The 13,317-nt window shown below is 49.8% G+C and overlaps 2 protein-coding genes and 1 long non-coding RNA gene across 6 annotated transcripts; 1 reads left to right on the forward strand and 2 right to left on the reverse strand.

Moving 5' to 3' along the window:
- The first annotated feature begins 711 nt into the window (after positions 1–711).
- On the forward strand, positions 712–5,871 carry Nop17l (Nop17 like). 3 transcript variants are annotated; one of them, XM_015183733.2, is made up of 5 exons: positions 712–815; positions 2,066–3,498; positions 3,573–4,584; positions 4,644–4,776; positions 5,084–5,871. In XM_015183733.2, exons 2-5 carry the CDS (start codon positions 2,286–2,288, stop codon positions 5,264–5,266), a joined length of 2,541 nt encoding a protein of 846 aa, XP_015039219.2. In that variant the 5' UTR covers positions 712–815; positions 2,066–2,285; the 3' UTR covers positions 5,267–5,871. The 3 variants fall into 3 exon arrangements, with proteins under 3 accessions (XP_015039219.2, XP_015039220.2, XP_001360324.3); XM_015183734.2 differs by having other exon boundaries at positions 5,087–5,871; XM_001360287.4 differs by lacking the exon at positions 712–815 and adding an exon at positions 1,470–1,590.
- Positions 1,622–2,066, reverse strand: LOC117183515 (uncharacterized). The gene is made up of 2 exons (XR_004468617.1): positions 1,861–2,066; positions 1,622–1,794 (listed from the first exon to the last, which is right to left on the reverse strand). It is a non-coding gene; the product is annotated as an uncharacterized lncRNA (long non-coding RNA).
- PolZ1 (DNA polymerase zeta catalytic subunit) lies at positions 5,401–13,007 on the reverse strand. Of its 2 annotated transcripts, XM_001360288.4 has the most exons (12): positions 12,774–13,007; positions 12,466–12,695; positions 12,162–12,406; positions 11,856–12,103; positions 11,352–11,802; positions 11,171–11,290; positions 10,697–11,110; positions 10,560–10,638; positions 10,408–10,503; positions 7,842–10,346; positions 6,684–7,778; positions 5,401–6,622 (listed from the first exon to the last, which is right to left on the reverse strand). In XM_001360288.4, the coding sequence occupies exons 1-12, from the start codon at positions 12,900–12,902 to the stop codon at positions 6,007–6,009; spliced, it is 6,228 nt and encodes a 2,075-aa protein (XP_001360325.3). In that variant the 5' UTR covers positions 12,903–13,007; the 3' UTR covers positions 5,401–6,006. The 2 variants fall into 2 exon arrangements, with proteins under 2 accessions (XP_001360325.3, XP_015039221.2); XM_015183735.2 differs by lacking the exons at positions 11,856–12,103; positions 12,162–12,406; positions 12,466–12,695; positions 12,774–13,007 and having other exon boundaries at positions 11,348–11,523.
- Between the last annotated feature and the right edge of the window lie 310 nt (positions 13,008–13,317).

The following is a 13,317-nucleotide window of genomic DNA, read 5'->3' on the forward strand; positions in this document are numbered from 1 at the left end:
TCGGCAAAAACTGGCCCCTGAACCACTTTGATAGCCGAAAGCTCGAGAAAATCAGACAGTCGTTAAGGGTGAATGTGACGCAATTACTGGGGAATATTTGATATTCAGCAGATAATTAATGGGTTTTAATATGTATTTGAAATACACTATTTATAATACATCCAAATAAACGTGTTGGGTTTAAATATATCGCCACATTACGAACCGGTTAAAACTGCTAATGAAAATCGTTAAAAATGAAATGCAAAACTGACATGACAACGTTGCGACGTTTGTAATGTTGAACTATTTTGTTTAATCCATGTTTTAGCCAAAATACAGTAAAAGCAAGGACTAAAAACTAGCCAATATTGTAGAAAATGTATTCATCAATGGGGTACAAGTAGCTAAAGGGCAGAGCTAAAGATTTTAGTTAGCCAGAATTATTCTACGGTAAACGAAATCCAATAAAAGCAAGTATTTAGGATAAGCCAGTTAAGTAAAAAATTGATTCATCAATCGTACAAAATCATGTGGGCATGGAAAAATGTTCTATCTAGCTAGTAATATTTGTCGGAATATCAGAATCAAGGATTATGTATAATAGAACTTTAATTCGTCAGTATATTTACAGTATATTTTTTAAATGAGATGGTATATTTTGGTATATTTCTAAAATCGATATTAACATCGTTGTTTCTGCCAGCTCTAGAGCCGGTCGAACCAAAATAGTTTCTAGAACGTGAAACTGGTATTAAAAAAGAGGGATTTTCAACTAACAAAACAAAATTGTATTGCATATAATTCTGCTAAACGCATATTAACTCGATTTGAAGGTAAGTTTCGTTCTCTATTCAAGTTTTTCTCTTCTCCAGTTTGGAAAGGTCTCTAGAGTAGGCCTGCAAGAGACGATGCTGATTTGTTGTTCCACATCTAATACATGGAAAGGCATGGCACCTACATGCATATGTACATATTCAGGACCGTCGATGGCTGTTTATATGATTTCTTCGCCGACCAGTATAGGCCCTCCTTTAATATCAAGTTTGGTCCGACCGGTTTCACATCATTAGAGAAAATCAATTAGTTTTACTCTGTATCGATCAAACAAGAGTTTTCCTTCCTTCCCCCTACCCCACACTCAACTCCGAACATGTGTTTGGTCACGTAACTGTTAACATTTTCCCAGTTTTCCTCTGGGAAAGGAAAGATACACACAAACCGAAGAGAAGAGTCTTCTATTCCCCTATCTCTCTTCCAGACTTGTGCTTGCATGTGAATACATGTTACTTACATTATTATCATTGGTCTTAAGTGTGTGGGTGGTGGTGGTAAATACGAAGGAAACCATAACATTTAGCATGGCTGCGCAACAAATCGCACTACATGGGGGAACACAATACATAGAGAACCTCGCTAACAGCAGAGGAAAACACAAACAATTGGGGGCAAGTGGTTTTTTCACTTATCAAGAGCCCCTCTCTGCGCAGCTCCTCCACGCTATTCGTTATTCTCTCAGTACCGACCGACCCCAACAGCCGGCATTTCGTGTAGCTCTCGCCTCATTTCTAAATTCTCGCTCGCCGCGCAAGCACCGTAATAAACACACAAGTGAGTGAGTAGGGAGAGAGGAAGAGGGATCTAAGAAATGAAACTACGCAGTTTGTTTATTTATTGCTGAACAAATAAAATACGCATGGACTACACGCTGCTTACATAATGCGATTCTTGTGTCCGCCGGCCACAACTACTACCACACCACTATAAAAGTTACCAAAACACAGTCGGGCCGGCAAATTTTGGCAGACGACCTTACTGCGTCATAAAATTAAAATTTTTACGATTACCTGTAGATGAAGATTAGAATTTCGTGATACCTACATATATTTATTTGGGTGAGATTTAATTTTGCTGAACGGGGGAAGGGAAGCCAAGACAAGACCTAGGGCAATTGTAGGTGAAACTCTTAAGAGCATTATATTCCTGCCGGTAGTTTCCGTTATCACTGTTTCCAATACAAATGTACTTCCACTGGCATTGCATCAGCCGTTCTTAATTGCTTTCGTTCACCTTTTTCTCTTTCCAGAAGCACAGCTTGACTGTTTCAAAGGCATTTTCAACGGAAAATCAAAGTGTTCAAGTGTTTTAAGTATAACCCCACTCCACAACAAATCGAAAATAAAAAATATCCAGAAAATATTATTTGTGTAAGAAATATCCAAGTGCAAGTGCAAGTGCGGGAAGAGAGATCATAGATCCGAGAGAGCCGTTAGAGCCATTGTGTAGTGATCGTCAGACAGAGCGCTATGTCAACTGCCGCCGGCTCACGTAAGAAACACTCAAAGCTCCATAATGAAGAGCGCGCCGACATAACCAAGGACGAGTTCGAGGCCATCCGCGAGGCGCTCAGCAAGGAGGAGTTCCGCAAGCTATTCTTCGATTACGTCGAGGAGGTCCAAGACCCGGAGAACCGCAAGATCTACGAGCAGGAGATTACGCAGTTGGAGAAGGAGCGAGGCGTTGACATTAAATTCGTACACCCCAAGCCGGGATTTGTGGTGAAGACGTCCATTGACGGTGAGTTGAAATGCTTCATCAACATTGCCAGTTCGCCGGAGGTTGCCCGGCCCAACAGCGAGGTGGGCATGAATCCGGAGACAGGAGGTCGTGGCCTAAGCTGGTCCATACCCATGGCCCAGACGGGGGGGCGGGACGACTGCGATGCGAAGAACAACCACTGCAAGGTCTTCGATGTGGTCTTCCATCCGGATGCCCTGCACCTGTCCACCCGTGACTCCCAGTTTCGAAAAGCTTTGATCGACACAGCGCTGGACGCAGTCGAGCGCGAGTACGAGGTAGCCCTGGACCGTGCCAATCTGAAGTATCCCAAGCTAGATTATAAGGGCATAGCCCGACCCACTGTGATACGCAAGCTGGCCGCCAATCCCACACCGGAGGAGCAGGAACCGCATCCCCTCGAGCATATGTACCCCACGAAGCCACCCGCCTCCAATTCAGAGCCGAAAATTCTACCCATGAAAACCAAGGCGGCACCAGTGCCGGAGTTCGCGGTGCCCAAGTATTCCATCAAGCAAAGCCACGACGTGGACCTGTCGGAGTACACCGATGAGCTCGATGCCAAGCTGCATGTGACCGTGCCGCGTTCCCTTGTCGTGGAGATTGAACTGCCCCTACTCCGATCCACTGCCGAATGCCAGCTGGATGTCACAGCCAAGTCAGTCTATCTGCTGAGCGAGCGACTGGGTGCCAAGTACCGTCTCAAGCTTGATCTGCCCTTTGTTGTGGACGACAAGGCTGGCAATGCCCGCTTTGACACGGAGAAGCGTCGCCTCAGCATCACCCTGCCTGTGGTGCGCAAGAGTGTTAACCAGCAGCGCCAGATGCACGACACACTACGCTACCTCAGTCGCGAGGACAGCGGAGTGGAGCTGCATTCCAACAGTGAGTCCCCCGTGGAGGATGATGCCGATGGGGACATGCCGGAAACCCCTGAGTTAGGTAGGTGAAACGCTCGAACAGTTACTCTCTCCCTGATCCGTTTCTCATCCAATTTCGTCTCCAATCATCCACAGAGACAGCTGCACCCCCTGATCCGCCCGCCCTGACACCCAGTACGTTCTTGAAGGATTCCGTGCACTATCAACTGCCCAAATTCGACTGCAATGCGCTTGACAATGCCATGGCCTTTGTTCTGGATGTGGCCCACGTCCAGCCGGATTCCATCGTGACATTGAAGACGGACAGGAGCGTATCCGTGAAGTTTGCCACCATTGGCAGTGGCTACTATCCCACGCACTATGCCTTCTATATGGAGCTACCGTCCGTGGATATGGAGGAGTACCATAAGGATCACTGTATCGAAAGCATCGAAGCAGAGGCCTGGGACAACAATGTGATAATGAAGCTTTTTCTCGGTGCCGAGAGCAAGGCCCCAACGAGCTATCTGGCCGGTCTGCATGCCAACGGTCTCAAAGAATATCAGGTCTACGGGCACTACAAGGCAAAGACCGATAAAAATAATGAGTGCGAGCCCAACCCCCCCAGGGACGTACAGATTATGCGCACGGATGATGCCGTGGTCATCACCGTACGCCCACCACACACTTCCATCACCACGGAGGAGGATGAGGAGCAACAGCAGCAGCTGCATAAAAAGCCAAGCAAGAAGCAACGCAAGCGAAACAAGAAGCAACGCTCCTACTCGGAGTCTGCGTGTGAGGAAATGCTCGACCAGCAGGACGGTCCACTGGGGCGCAAGAAGGATGCCACAACACCCATGGTGCCACAGCGCAAGCAACGCAGCTACTCGGAGTGCAACGATAGCACCATTGGCAGCGAGAATGTCAATAGGGGAATCCTCAAGCGGTTCAGTCGCTACGGTCCGAGACCGTCCATGTCGGACAGCTGTTCCTCCATCGATGACTGTGGCTTCTCCTCGCACTCCTGTTCTGTGGATGCATCGAGCTCTCTGTTCTCGCAATCCTTTAATGGAATTCCCGAGGAAGATCGGACCGAGGAAGGCCTTTCGGAGAGCTGCAAGAAGACTGTTAGATTTAATGACCAAATCATGAAGCAAGTGTTTAGGTGAGTTATACGAGTAAATAAGTATAATAAATGAATAAATTTGATGTGTTTTTCCACAGACACGACTCCAGCATCCTCGGTCAGCGCAAGAAGAACCAGAAGCGTCGCAATTGCAAATTGCGTGCTCAGCAGCGTCGCCTCAGCGAGGGGGATTCGGCTGACTACGAGGAGACCCGTGACACCGCCCTCAAGGTAAGATCAAGGCAGATTCGACTGATCTAATTAATGAGAGCTTGTTACGCTGTTAATTCAATTAGTGGCCATCAGCGAAATGTCGTTGTTTGGTCGTTGTTGCCTCAGACCAGACGCCAAATATTGATCCAACTCTTTGTTTGAGTGGATTTGTGAATTTAAATAGAGCCAAAGTTTGATTGGGTCGAATGTGACGATAGTTATTTTAAAACGTGTTAATTGATGTGCAGCTAGAATATATTTCGCCTTCACATGTCCTCCAAATGTCGTCTGTCCGAACTGATTGATGTCTTCGTTATTTTATCAGCAGCAAGGGGAACCATCAGGCAACAAGCTCCACGATAGCGGACTGGATCTGACTGGAGCATCTGCTTCCCACCGTACGGACAACAACTCGAAGTCCTATCGCACTCGCCAGGACCACGCCGATGCTGATGCCAAGAATGATGCCATGATGTTTGAAATGGATGATGAAGACGATGAGATATAAGAGAGTTAAAAGATGGGTATTTTTTTTTGTATTTTTTAAGGAAAAAAAAATGCAAACCATTTTTTTGTAATATTATATATTGTAATTTGTTGGATGTTTCTGCCAAACTGCTCAAAATTAGTAATCCAAAAAGGAAAAATACAACAAGAAAATATACAAATTGTTATAAATTTGGTTAACTATTGAAAAGAAATTGTTTAATCGTAGCATTAAACCATAATCAAAAGTGAAATTCAAAGTTGAATAATTTTAAAAAACATTACTTATATCTATACATATATTCATGCACACACAATTATGGCCGAGATGGAATCGGAGGAGTAAACTCTTTTAAAACAGCAGATTGAGGCATTATTTAATCATACACATATTTCATATAAACATTCATAAAACACACACAAAAACAATCACAAAAGTAAGCTTAGATATCAATAGTTAACAAATTCCTCTAGTATTATAAACACACAAGAGCAACAATCCCTGCAAGTAGTGTCTAGGGCCATTTTAAATGTGTGGGATATCTGGCAAACAAAGTGTATGCAATTTTAACTTTTTTAAATGCGCAGAAAGTAACAAAATATACGAGTATATAGTGTGTTGACTAAGACTATCGTAAGACTATCCTCTCAGTGTATTTTGGTCAATTAAATGTGCTGACTATAAAATGGTTCTCAGTGTATGATTTTCTTTGTGTATGATTACTTTGACAAATAATAATAAAAGGCCGACATATACACTTGTTAGAAATTCTCCTCGAGCAGCCTACGAATGTGTGCAATTTGCTGGACATCGCGACGCTTCACCTCCAGCACGTACCGCACGGGACAGTCGAGGGAGTCGCACTGTAGGCTGCCCACACGGCCACAGCAGGACTGGCAGATCTGCTGCGTCAACTGATGTCCGCGCTCCAGGCGCGCCACCTTGTCGGACAGTGTGATAACGCATTTGGTGGCGTCCCTCAGGCATTCGGGACAAATGCCGGCCTTGGTCTGACGGCCGCAATCGATCACACAGCTGGTGGTGGAAAAATACTGGGATATTGTAGACTTGGCGCCCCGACCGCTGGCCAACTCATTGGCCATGGCTAGGGCGGGCATCATGAGGAGCTTGCGCGGCAGGCTGGTGAACCAATCGTTGACATCGGCTCCCACCAGCAGCAGGCAGCGGTTCAAAGGCGGAATAATGGCCTTGGTGATATAGTAGATGGCATTTATCTTGTGTCCCTCGTTGGCCAGAATGTCGTGAGGACTGCGAACCAGACGAATGAGCTGCATACCCGGCGGCCCGTTGATGATAATGAAGGGTACGCGCTCGCCTCGTCGCGGTATCCGCCTGGGATCCTTCTGCATCCACTTGCTGTGAATGGAGTTTGTTCAGGAGATGGATTCGTGCCGAAATAGCAACAGTTTCTACTCACCGCGTTAGCTGCAGGGCGGGCACACAGGCCGTTGGCTTGTAGCCATTGAGTCCGCGAAACTCCTTGGCAAAGATGAGGTCCTGCAGGTTGGCGCGTCCGGATAGCAGTTTGGTGAACTGCCGACAGACGTACTGCTTCACCTGGCTGACGTCCGCCGTCTCGAAGAGCAGGCGGAGCACCTTCTCCAGCATCTTGGCCACTGCCGGGCAGCCATCTCTTCGCACCGTCTCAATGCCCTTGGCCTCGTAGACGGGCTGCGCCTGGTCGGCCGTCTCGTACATGTAGCCGACGTAGCGCTTCTTGGTCTGGAGCAGGCAGGGCTGGTAGACCTTCTCCAGCTTCAGCTTCACTGGCTGGGGACTCATCTCGGTGACGGCCTGGGCTATCTCCTCGCCTATGCGGAATGCTTCTGCTCGATTGCGGCCTGGGACCAAAACAAACATCGAGTCCGTGTCGCCGTAGACCACGCGCACCTTCCACGCCTCGTTGGCCTCCACCATCTTAATGGCACGCTCCAGAGTCTCGCGGCCCTTGGAGACGACCGAGTCGCCCACCTCCACGGCCGGCATGCGTCCGCTGAAGTTGGCCGCCGTATAGCCGTATGTCACGTTGGCCATCAGCTTCAGGCCCAACTGGCGAGAGTGCAGGATCCGCTGGAGGGCAGAGTTCTCCTTGTGGAGCTTCATCGACTGCTTGACCATCAGCCGTGTGTCCAGGATCTCGGTAAGCATGCGCGGCAGTATGCCCTCCCTCACCTCGCGCTTCACAAACACCACGCCGCAAGGCGACACCGTGACCAGGTCGTGCTCCAGCAGCTTCTGGAGCATTTGGCGGGACACACGCAGTTGGGAGGCCCCGAACTCGAAAGGCGAACTCCCACCTAGATGCTCGACCCGGCCCAGGCAGGTGGAGAAGCAGTAGTTGTAGGCAATAATCATGCTGGGGTAGAGACTCTGAAAGTCGAGCACAATCAGGGGATCGGCGTAGAAGCGGGACTGAGGCTCCAGAATCAGCGCTAGATATTCGGGCGCCCGCATGTGCGCCCGCTGCTGGACGCTGGGCGAGAGCGGCACCACGTTCTTGGGCTTGGCAATTCTGGAAAGGTGACGGTAGGTTACCAAAGGACACCAGCCCTCCAAAGGGCATTGTTTCACTCACCTGAGCATCATGCTTTCGACTCGAAACTGCGATCCTCGCGATAGAACCTCGTAGAACTGGATGCCAATGAGCTTGGCCATCTCGCTGGTGCGTCCCAGCAGATCCAGTTGATCGAGCAGCGCCAGCGTACCCCTGACCCGCTCCAGATAGTACTCCAGCACAATCCAGCGGCTGCAGGGCGAGGCAAACCACTCGGTGAGCGTCTTGGGGTTGTGCCAGGGGCAGCGCTTGTGCAGGATATGGTACATTACATTCTCGAAGGTGTAAGAGGTGAGGGCAATCTCGGAGCGCATAAGACGCCACACGTCCAGCAGTATGCGCCCACAGAGCTTCATCTCCACGTCCAGGTCGGTGAACTGCTCGCGATCCTCGTCGACAAAGTCGCGCACTTTCTGCGTGGGCACACGGGACAGCAGAGGGGCTATGTTGAAGCATAGATGCTTGGCCCGATCGATCACATAGCCCCAGGAGGCCATCTCGATCTCGTAGCCGGCATAAATATCGGCGTCCCAGCGAGCACACAAGGCCAACAGAGCCTCCATTGCCTCTGCCTCATTGGATACTACCTGAACTTCGATGTCCTTGTCCAAGCCGTGTATCAGTCCCTCGCTGAGCAGATCCTGGGCATGGTTGACCATGATGTAGCCACAAGCCTTGCTGGGCAGCGACCCATCCGCATCTGCATCCGGAAGGCTGTGCTCGATGGCATAGAACAGACAGCGCATCTCGTCGTGCATCGGATCGGGTTGCAGCTCGCCTCGCGTGGCCACAAACACCTCCAGCGTCATTATGGTCAAATAGTTGCACTCAATGTCCGCCTTGGCCTGCTGCAGGTTCTCCAGGTTCACCTTGAAGCCGAACGTGTTGTCCAGTGTGGCGTGGCTCAGGCCGAAGCTGAGCTCGTGGTGTCCCTCCTGTTGGTGGTGGCCATCCAGCTGCCGCAAGAATGAGGTGCGGTCCAGTTCCGCCTGTGCGGCACTGCTAGACACGCTGCTTTGGTCGCTGGGCTGGGAACTGCCTCCGTCGGTATTCTGCTGGGGTTCCGCTGCTTCGTCTAAGGATGCCATAAAGTTCAGTTTGGTTCCGCGTCTGGAACGCGAGGACTCCTGACCCTTACTGCTTATGGGAGTTCCTTTTGTCCTTGTCTGGGATATTGGTGTGAGGCTGAGGCTACAATCCACATCCTCTTCGCTGTCAGCGTCGCCGTCATCGTTCTGCAGCATCATGGTGATCTTCTGGCGCTTGACCTTGATGGGACTGTCGACATCGCTGCCTCTCTCTGGCTCCTCCCGCTGCCGGAGCAGCTGCCTCGCCTTCAGCCAGACCTTGGCCTCCTGGCGGGTGGGCGCCGTTTGTGCCGGCTCAATGGCAATCTTCTGACCACTGCTGAAGTACTCCCGAATGCGTTGTTCGCCCCGATGACGTTGCAACATGGCCGGGCCCCCGATGGCTATAAGTTGCTGACGGCGCCAGGCGGCCAACCCCTTGTCGTTGCCCAGGACGCTTTGAAAGGGATCGCAGTCGTTGAGCTTGTTGCCGGGAATGTGGAGGACCAGGAATCCCACCTCTGTTACCTTGCTCACATCGGCAGGATTGCTGTAGAAGGGCGGCTGGAACTCGTGCTCGGGTATGTCCAGCTTACGGCACCCGCGAACCACTTCATCGTAGGTGGGTGGCAGCTCCAAGGGAGCAATGACAAAGGGGCCATCCTTCAGCGTGACAGGTGCATCTGCAGGAGAAGGCTGGGGGCTGTCTATGAGATCACTAAATACCGACGGACTGTTGATGATCAATGAGTGCTCATAGAAGCTCTTCATTAGCTCCGGTGTTTGGCTCTCGTTGCTCCTGGGACTTAGCTGCGGAGTGGTCAGGCAATCGACTGGAGGCGGCGTCCCTGTGGTTGGCGTCGCCTGGAACTGTTTGGTCAACACCTCCGAGCGGAAACTCTTACGCAAACGCCTCAGATTTGGGGTCTTTCGCAGTTTTGTGAACATTTGATCGCCCTCAGTATCGGACTCGATCGCCTCATCATCGCTAATTGGCAGATTGGTGTCCTCGCTTTGTTTTGTTTCTTGATCTGGCTTGGCCTCAGACCCAGACTCTGCTTCCTTCTCTTGCAGCGGATTCACATCCTGGGCTTCTGCCAAGTTTATTTCTTGCGCATCGCAACTCTTTCGAATACTTTCACGTATCGTACGACTGCTATTCTTATCTGGTGTAACTAAATCTGTACGGGATTCACCTTGGTCTTTTTTCGCCACTTTCTGGGCATTTGTCTCCGATTTTCGGGGTCTCCTCTTATTGGCCACCGGTTCCAAAGGACTCTCTTTCTCAGCCTGATGACGCGCACTACGACGTGGTTTTCTCTGCTCTTCCTCAGGATCATCCGCTGTTTCGAACAGGTCCGATAAGCTGGGATTTCTCACTCGAGGCGTCAGTGAGCAGATGAGGTGGGTCTTGTCGAGGTTGCGGGTGCGGCTCCTGGTACTCCGCCGCGGAGTGAAGCTGTCAAAGAAAAGCTCAATTTAATTGACTGCCAAAGGAAAGGAGGAGACTATTCCCCTACTCGTTCTGCAACAGGACGAAACTGTTTGACGACTCCTCGACACTTTTGCGGCGCAACTCCGTCATGGCCAGCTTCTTGCGCAGCGAAAACTCTGGCCTAAACGATAAGAAATGAGGAACAGACTGACTAAAAGGGCCTGGGTTTTGACATACCCTTGTGTACCCGGTCGTTGGTCGAGCTGCAGACTGAGTCGAGGGTTCATGGATTTCCCTGCCGCTTCCACATCGTTTTCTGCAATATACGTGGGACAATTAGTTCTTGGTTCTACCATCTACACAGGTGTGCTCACTCTTCGTGGAGCTGCTGCCGATGGTAAGCGGCAGCGGTGCATATTTCTTAGCCGCACTGGACTTGGGTGTGCGAGGAGACCTCAATAGGCTTTCCCTTTTAGGTGTAGTGGGCGTCTTTGGGGGGCTTCGCTTCGCCTTGGCTCTCAACTTTTTTGGTGTACGCTGATTATCATCAGAGCCATCAATCTGCGGCACCTTCGGTGTGGGATCTAGCTCCCCCTGCACCTTGGGTGTAGGTTGACTTGGAGTTAGTTTGAGCAAAAGCTCATCGATGTCGTCCAGGGCGGTGGAGAAGTCATGTTTGCTCCCAGGGTTCGTTTCCTCCTCAGAATCACAGTCTTCATCGGACCCCAAGTTAGGACCGACAGCAGCTGCTGCTGTCTCCTTGTCCAACAGCTCTGGAGTTAGCTCAACTAAAGGAACAATAGAATGAAATGAAGCCATTTTGCGATCATTTTTCAACTGGCATTTACAGTGTTTGTGCTGCTGCGACAGGGGCGCCAACGAGCTGTCCAAATCAATGCGCGATTCATTGGCACTTTGTTCCTCAAGCTGCTGCAGGATCTCAAGCAGTTCCAGGTCTTCTTCCCTCACTGGAGCAGAGTTAAGGATATGAATGGTTAATTAGAGATTGATGGCTACTGGTTTACCTACAAGTTGCATCGTGTGGCACAGCTCCATGCGGCTGGGTCAGGCTCAAGACTAGTTCCTCATCCACCAGCGTTTCATCCATGCAGGCAGACTCGTCCTTTTCTGCAAAGGAAGCGCCAAAAAGGCTGCCATTGCTGCTGCTGGCTACATGATTCTGGATAAACGAAGCGTTCACCAGCTGATGCTGCTGATCCTGGGAGCATTCTTCGGGATAAACAGCGTTGGCCATCAGTTTTTGCAGATTGAATGTGCGTCGCTGCTCCTTGCTGTTGGGCAACGTGGTCTGCATAGTGGAATTGCCGAGATGCGTCTGATCTGACAGGGTTTGGTCAGATAGCGTCGACTGCTCCAGGGTAAGCAGTTTGCTCTCGAGAGCCGTGCGGTAGAAAACATCACTCTCGGCGACTTCCACATGCAGTCGAGGCTGTGTGGGCGGCAGTTGCAGGACTGGAATCTGAAGCAGCATGAGCCAGCTATATAATTTTCATACATTGACCAAGACCCTACCGCATTGAGTTTCTGCTCATCGGCTGCTGCGGCGTAGCTCTGAGCCAACTTTTGACGGCGCACATTCTCGTCATTCCAAATGGCCTCAATGCCAGGATTTGTGTGACTGCCCTTGCCCTTGGCGACTAGTTGGAAGCGATTCAGTATGAAGTTGGAACTGACGTCCACCTCCAAGGAGCTGCAGGCCATTTTCTTGACGCTAGATGTCTCCAGCAGCTGTTCGGGCTTCACATTCGGATAAGGAACCACTGAAAAATTATTACTTCGTTAGACTTGGCTTAAAGGGAAACAGAAACCCTAGGTTACCTTCATCCTCATGGCTACGGCGAAACTTGACCACCTCCAATGGTACATGCAGATAGCTCATCCCATACAGATTGTAGTCGATCATGAACTGCAGTATGTAGGGAACGTGGGACTCGTGTGGATTGAAGTTCTTGCTGAGTATGGCCCCGCTCTGGAGAAGATTGGCGGCACGTCGCACGAAACGGGGATTGAACATGTATATTTTGAGGAACTGATGATCCACACGATGGTAGCCATAAAAGGGGCTGAAAAGTAAGACATGACTAAGATTCACTTAAAGCATGATCTGATGCGCTTCACTTACATGCCCTTGACCAACTGGATCTTGAACACATGCTGGGCATTGGAGCTGCCCTGTCCCAGTGATATATTGAGGGCCTTGTCCAGGTGCATGGCGATCTGTAAGATGCCGCGCTCCAAGGATTCAAAGTCCTTCTTATCGTATGGTATGTAGAAATAGGGAAATACGCCGTGCACATGCATGCACGTTTTCTGCCCAGCGGAATTGGCCCCAAATACTCGAATGATCGGCACCTGTTTACAAACGAAAATTCCGTAAAATTCAGTAGGAGTCGTTAAAAGATGAATGTACTCCAGTTTAGCGACACCAACCCGCTTGATTTCCTTCCCGCGCAATTCCGAATAGCAGGGATCCAGGCCAGACTGCGGCTTCTCCATATAAAAGTCGGCTATGACCAACCGAATGGAGTACACGCCGTCGATTCCAGGTGCTGCTGCCATTCCCGCAACGATAAATGTATTTAATTCGAATTTTTTTAACGAAAACGGCCGTCCACCGGAACATATCCCACACAAATGCAATCGAGATGGCAGTTCTTCGATAAGCTGTGACAGCTGATTGCTGGTGGTGGCAGTTTCTCAGTATGAATATCGATGAAATTCTACATCGATAGATTGCGCTCCCTTCGTATCGATAGGTAGGGCTGCATTAACATAACTGTGACCCGGGATACAGAGAATCAAGTCACTGTTGAAAGAACCGTTTGAATGCGTTACAAGTCCAAGCTTATGTTAACAGCTTCTGCTCAAGGAGAGGCCGATGCTGTTAATAACAGTTGTTTTGTTTATATTTTGAAATTGAATCAAATCGGCGCACAAGTGTTCTTTGTCGGTCTGTCCGGTTAGTAGTGTAAAT

The sequence above is a fragment of the Drosophila pseudoobscura genome, chromosome 3 (assembly GCF_009870125.1).
Source record: "Drosophila pseudoobscura strain MV-25-SWS-2005 chromosome 3, UCI_Dpse_MV25, whole genome shotgun sequence".
Classification (NCBI taxonomy): domain Eukaryota; kingdom Metazoa; phylum Arthropoda; class Insecta; order Diptera; family Drosophilidae; genus Drosophila; species Drosophila pseudoobscura.